We start from the raw sequence: 5,887 nt of genomic DNA, 5'->3' as shown, positions 1-5,887 counted from the left end.
GATGTGATGATCTGTGATGTGATGATTGACCTGAGATGTGATGAGCTGTGATTTGATGATTGACCTGAGATGTGATGTGGTCAGATGGTGTGATACTCACCGTCCAGCTCCGGCTGAGACAACTCTCGGTCCTGACAGCAAACACAGAGAGATCACATTAGTTGTGTATGTGGTTGTTATAAGAGCTAATGATCTGAAAGAATCATGTGTTGTTTTGATTAGAGGCTTAGAATCAATCAGGACACATTCAGGTTAAAGCTTCCGACTCAACCCAAGTTTCCATGGCATGTTTTGGGTCACAGAACAATCGCTCAAGAATCAACATTATGGTCACTGTTTACTTGTGTGCTTCTCTTTCATATTCTCACTCTGCCTCGATTAGCATCACATACTGTTATATGCAAATTATTACATATGCAAATTAAATTATTTAAAAAAATAATATGATGAAAACGTTCCCTAGTCAGTTTCTCTCTTTTTTTTCTGTTTTGTTTTTCATTTTCCAATTTTACACAGCATAAATGTTGCTATTTTGCTATTTCATTGTGTTTTTACTCCATTTAACTCCTTTCATGTTGAAATGAAATACATTTGAAAATGTAAAAAAAAAAAAATCAGTTTTTCTATTTTGCTTTTTAGTGTTTCATTATACATTTTTACTCAGTTTAACTCGCTACACAGAGTAATTTGCAAATTAATAAATTCTTAAATTAGCAAATAAAAAAGTTTTTATAAAAAGTTTCCTGTACAGATTTCAACTTGTTTTTTTTTTTTCGTTTTTCTTTATTAATTTTTACTCAGTTTAACAGTTTGCTTGCTGCAATTTGCAAAATATAAAATTTGCAAATTAAAAAACATTTTTAAAAATCTCATGAAAAAATTATTGTCCTTTTTTTACTGAATTGGGCATTGGTGATTCTGTCACAATGTCATGAGCTATCAGTTGAGAAACGTGTGTCAGTGATCAGAAACTTTGTCGTAACATCACATCTGATGACAGCAACACAGAGAGAGCCACTAAACTCAGTTCTGATGAGGTTCAGCAAACGCTCTGAGAATAGAGTACAAATTAAAGCCCGAAATTCTCAAAGACTGGAAATAGTGATGGTGACCCCCTAAAGGTCAAACTGAGTATCAAATTAGCTCTTTCATCATCTTCAGTTGATTTGAATATACAGTTTGCTAATTTCACTAACTGGGTAGAAATTTAAAAATAGAGTTTGTCTATCAAAAAAAAAACATTAACATTAAAATCTTAAATGATTTGACTTTTAAAAACCGTTTTAAAAACAACACTAGAATGGGAACAGATTTTATATTTCATATAAAAGTAATCCGAAACATTTCAAACACATCAAAACTCAGATTTCACATTCCATTTGTGTTCAACACTATAAGAAGGAATCAGAAATGAACTGCAGGTAGGAAGCACACAGACACGCGTGTAGAGCACGAGTCAAGTCATGAATCAAACACCACCACTTTCCCGTTCCATCTGCTTAAGCCTCGTTAAACCTCGTTAGAGTAAATGAGGAGTGACACTGAACCGCGTCATGTGCTATTATTACAGTCTGAGTGTGATTACAGGGGTTAATGAGTGTTTAACAGACGTACCACACACATGTCAATGCACTAAATACAAAGACACGGCACTCTGTGTTTGAGTTCATCATGAAATCAACAGAAATACTGGTGTGATCAGTGCAGAATCTCATGTATATCTGTGTAAAATCTCATAGATGAGTTGCTCTACTGTATAATATTGCATGCACCATGCTTGATTGTCAATGGGACGTTTCAGTCACAAATAAACATCTAAGTACAACTAATCTCATCCGCATGTTTAAGCATGGAAACTGCAGATATGTCACTAGGTTTGACGTCAGTGATGTTATTGACGTCTGAAGGTTGTTGTATGTTTAGTGACCATCATGAAGGAAAGATTATCAGTCAATAATGACGTCAGTTTGGGTCTGTTCAACACTCAGAGCTATTAAATGACTTCAAAATTGGCATTTCATGGCATTTTCTTCTTTTTTTGGAGTTGTCAGATTGTGATCACGATGAAGCGTCATTAGAAAAGCAGAGTGAAAGAACTCTGTGTTTTGCAGAAGAAAATGCATGTACATAATTGTCATTTCTGCATGAATTATTGATTTAAAGAGCTGATTCAGGTGCTTAAGACTGTAGTAAGAATCTCCAAACACAAGAGCAGGAGTGACGGAGTGTGAGATACCTGTCCGAAGATGCTGTTCAGCAGGTTAGTGTACACCTTGTTCATGGCATCCTCGTTTGATTTCTTACTTTTCTTCTTCTTGGAGGCATCGCCGGACGCTGTCTTGCGGAGGGCGGATTTGGGGGCGGAGCCATCAGCTGATTGGCTGGATTTGGTGGAGTTTAATGAAGAAAACATGCAGATGCGTGAGAAACTAATCAGAACAGAAACATTTGCATATAACACTGTTTCAAATAAAAGATATTGAATCAATCTGTGTTAGGACATTCTGTATTATTCTTCATCACTCTTCTTTGGGTGAGGTTTAACACGAGTTCAGCTCATTCAGAATATCGCTGCAAGCGTTCCCTCACCTCTCTGTAGATGGAGTTCTGTCTGCTTTCTGTGCCATTCTACAGCTGTTCATAAGAGACACAATCACAACATCAATATAAATATGACGACTATGGGATTCTCTTTCACCTGATTTACAGCAAACAGTTCAATGAATAACTTACAAACAAACACTTCATAAGTTTTCATTAAGAGTGGTTTACTAAACTACTCTCATTTTATTTCAGATGTCAAACTGCTGTAGTTCTTATCTCTCTGAATATTAACCATCCCATACGGCAAAAAATATAATTTCGAATATATTTTTAAATAGATTTCAAAATATTCAAATAATATATTTACACACACAGAAACATATATATATATATATATATATATATATATTTACTAAAATGTTTTTTCAAAATATTTTTGCATAGCCTAAATGTATTTCTTGGCCATTTTCTAAAATTTAAAAGCATTAAAAATATATATTTTGTCCTCCATATTGCTCAGTCGAAAAAAATACATTGTATTTGTCACATAATATTCTGGTATATGAAGGTTGAAACAAAACATATTTTAAGTTTCAAAAATACAAAGAGCTCTTTACAACATATATTTAGCATATATTTAAATATATGTTTTGACCAGAAAAACATATTTTTTTTTTTTGCCATATTGGATTTTTTCCCCAGCATACATTCTGCATTTGAATAGCACCGATGTAATTTGCGAATCAAAAAATTATGGAATAAATCCATCCTAAACTCTACAGATTCAGTGTGAAACCACATTAAAGCTCAGGCTACACTCTCAAACCTGGTTAAACTGAACGCAAACCTCTGCTTCACTGTTCACAGATCTTACCGTTGACAGATGAAGATGAAGCTTCTCCAGCAGAGACGCCGAGGATCTGAAGGTCCTGCTCAGTAATGGTCCTAGTACTGAGCCTTGAGGTGCCTCCGTCTCTGCGTCAGAAGACCTTAAAGGTGATTAGACGGCTAAACGTGTCCAGATTAAAGCAGGAAACATGCGTGCGGCCAAAGAAAACACCAGAGGAACCTGATCATGCAAGGGCTTTGGCATAACCGCAGCTTTCCTGCTGGAAGAACAGAGAAGAGCAAATTCAGGGACGGATTTCAAACTGTTAAACAGTCTTTTCCTCTATAGGCTGGCTGTATGAGCGATCACATAGGCCTATCAATGTATTCATTAATATGGAATGATCCTGGAGGTGTTAAAGATGTGGTTTTCAGAAGGCTTTCGTTTCATACATCTCATGTGTTGATATTTTTGATCTGCTCTGCAGGGAAGAAACCAGCTAAAGAAAGTAAGTAACTTCATTTAGCATCTGAACACAGTCGTGATTTTATGTGGTTTACAACATCTGGAGTATTTGTGAAGCAGATAATTAAAGAGCAGCCTTTACTGAGGCTACGTCTACATTAATCAGAAGTAGAAGCATCTATTTATACAAAAACCTCCGCAGACACTTTTCTCTGTTGTCTCAAACACGTCAGTTTCTACTCTGACCTGTGTACTAATCGATCATTAAACGTAGCATTCTATATTGTGAATGTTGGCCATTCTAGTGACACATTCCTGTGATGTTCCTCATTTGTAAGTCACTTTGGGAAAAAGCCTCTGCTAAATGAATATGTCTTATGGGACAAAACAAACAGGGCTAAAACACGTTATCAGGATAAAGAGTCCCACAATATGATGTTACAGCTGTATTTCTTATCACTCTGTATATTGATAATTATAACATAATGTGTAAAATGTTTGATTAAAAATTTGTAAATGTGCCTCAGCCAAGAGTTTCTCTTTCTCCATGTATGGAATTTAAAATGCTTTTGATATTTTAATGGCTGATTGTTGTATTTTGGGTTTTACATTTCTTTTTTGAAATATTGTAAGTTATTTTAATTGCACATTGATTGATGTTTCTGTGTTGAGTTAATAAAAGACACGATGACCTGAAAAGCAAAGTCTTATGTATTAGCGTATTATGGTGGTGTATTAATATACATTAACGATTCATTTAAATCTACAGACATTCCATTACCTGAAAATGTTTTATTAGAATCTTTGTGCATAAACGTTTCTCTTTCTCCATGTATGGAATTTAATATTGTAGTATTGTATACCCCCCAGTAAGTTGGAATGAAGTATTACAACATAATCAAGTAAATAAATGTGATGAATTTATGATTCATATCAGTCGTATTGAAGATAAATGTATTAAATGTCGGAAGAAATCACATAGTAAAATACAGCTTCCTTGGATAAATGATACGATACGCCAGTGAATGAAACAAAGAGATCATGCCTTAAAGACTTTTCTTACAACTAGACATTCAATTGCCTCATAACAACAGAAAACACAGACAAATGTATGTTCACACACGAATATGTTTACACTTAATCACAGCGAGTATGAAGCGTCATTCATCATCTGATGACATCTGTCTTAGTGAGGCATCACCTGCTGTTATTTTTAGAAACCGAAAGTAAAACAGAACATTCAGGAGTACGTTTGGATTCTCACTGATTTTCATCTATTTTATAATTTATAATTGAATATACTTGATATGAGTGATCTTTGTCTCCGGTGAGTTTGTTTCCTCATTGAATACGACATTCTGATCGATTATGTCTCTTATATCATTTATTCTGGAAGAATCTCCCTCAGAGTTTGTTTTATGTGAGTCTATCTGTATTTTCACAGGCATGTTGTCGATTATTATTGCTTTACTGCTGAATCTCCTCATAGAGACTTCTGGTAAGATCACAAACACGCTTGGATTTCAGTCAGTTTTATGGCTTTTTTTTATGATCAGAATTTTTTTGTCATACTGCCTAAGCTGCTTGTGTGAAGCATTGTAAAGTCATATAATTTTAATCACTGTTTTCTGAGCTTCTAATAGGCATAGCTAGCATGTGTCAAAGATATTGTGTCATGATAATTTACAAAGTTTTATCACGGCTGTCAGTAGTGTAGGGACAGTTGCAACACGTTGTTGTTGTCCCAACATGCTGTCCCTTACCACAACATATATATAAGAGAGAAACAGACTAATATTAGCGTAGATGCCATTCTTCTAATGATGTAGCAAGTACATCGGGTGTTATGGGAAGTGTCCTAATTAATGGAGCCTAAAAATCCTTTAATGGATTTGAATATTAGAAACGTGTTAGTGTGTTATGTGTAAGCCAGGTTAAAGAGATGGGTCTTTAATCTAGATTTAAACTGCAAGAGTGTGTCTGCCTCCCGAACAATGTTAGGTAGGTTATTCCAGAGTTTGGGCGCTAAATAGGAAAAGGATCTGCCAC

General features: G+C 35.0%; 1 protein-coding gene and 1 pseudogene across 2 annotated transcripts in view; one reads left to right on the top strand and one right to left on the bottom strand.

Annotated features, from left to right (window-relative positions):
• Positions 1 to 3,506, bottom strand: part of LOC107656773 (calcium-binding protein 2) — a 10,324-nt gene extending 6,818 nt beyond the window's left edge. The window contains exons 1-4 of one of the 2 annotated variants that reach the window (XM_016444714.1): positions 3,419 to 3,506; positions 2,590 to 2,634; positions 2,237 to 2,381; positions 101 to 131 (exon numbers count right to left, since the gene is read on the bottom strand). In XM_016444714.1, coding sequence (XP_016300200.1) covers positions 101 to 131; positions 2,237 to 2,381; positions 2,590 to 2,627 — 214 coding nt within the window. In that variant the 5' untranslated portion in view covers positions 2,628 to 2,634; positions 3,419 to 3,506. The remainder of the gene's footprint in view (positions 1 to 100; positions 132 to 2,236; positions 2,382 to 2,589; positions 2,635 to 3,418) is intronic. The other variant, XM_016444715.1, reaches the window with a different exon arrangement.
• A 112-nt stretch (positions 3,507 to 3,618) lies between these two features.
• The window catches only part of LOC107656765 (butyrophilin subfamily 1 member A1-like), a 9,302-nt pseudogene continuing 7,033 nt past the window's right edge, over positions 3,619 to 5,887 (top strand).

The sequence above is a fragment of the Sinocyclocheilus anshuiensis genome, unplaced genomic scaffold (genome assembly GCF_001515605.1).
Source record: "Sinocyclocheilus anshuiensis isolate Anshui unplaced genomic scaffold, SAMN03320099.WGS_v1.1 scaffold3352, whole genome shotgun sequence".
In the NCBI taxonomy this organism is placed as follows: Eukaryota; Metazoa; Chordata; class Actinopteri; order Cypriniformes; family Cyprinidae; genus Sinocyclocheilus; species Sinocyclocheilus anshuiensis.
Note: the sequence above shows the minus strand (reverse complement) of the source record. Positions and strands in the feature narration are given on the sequence as shown.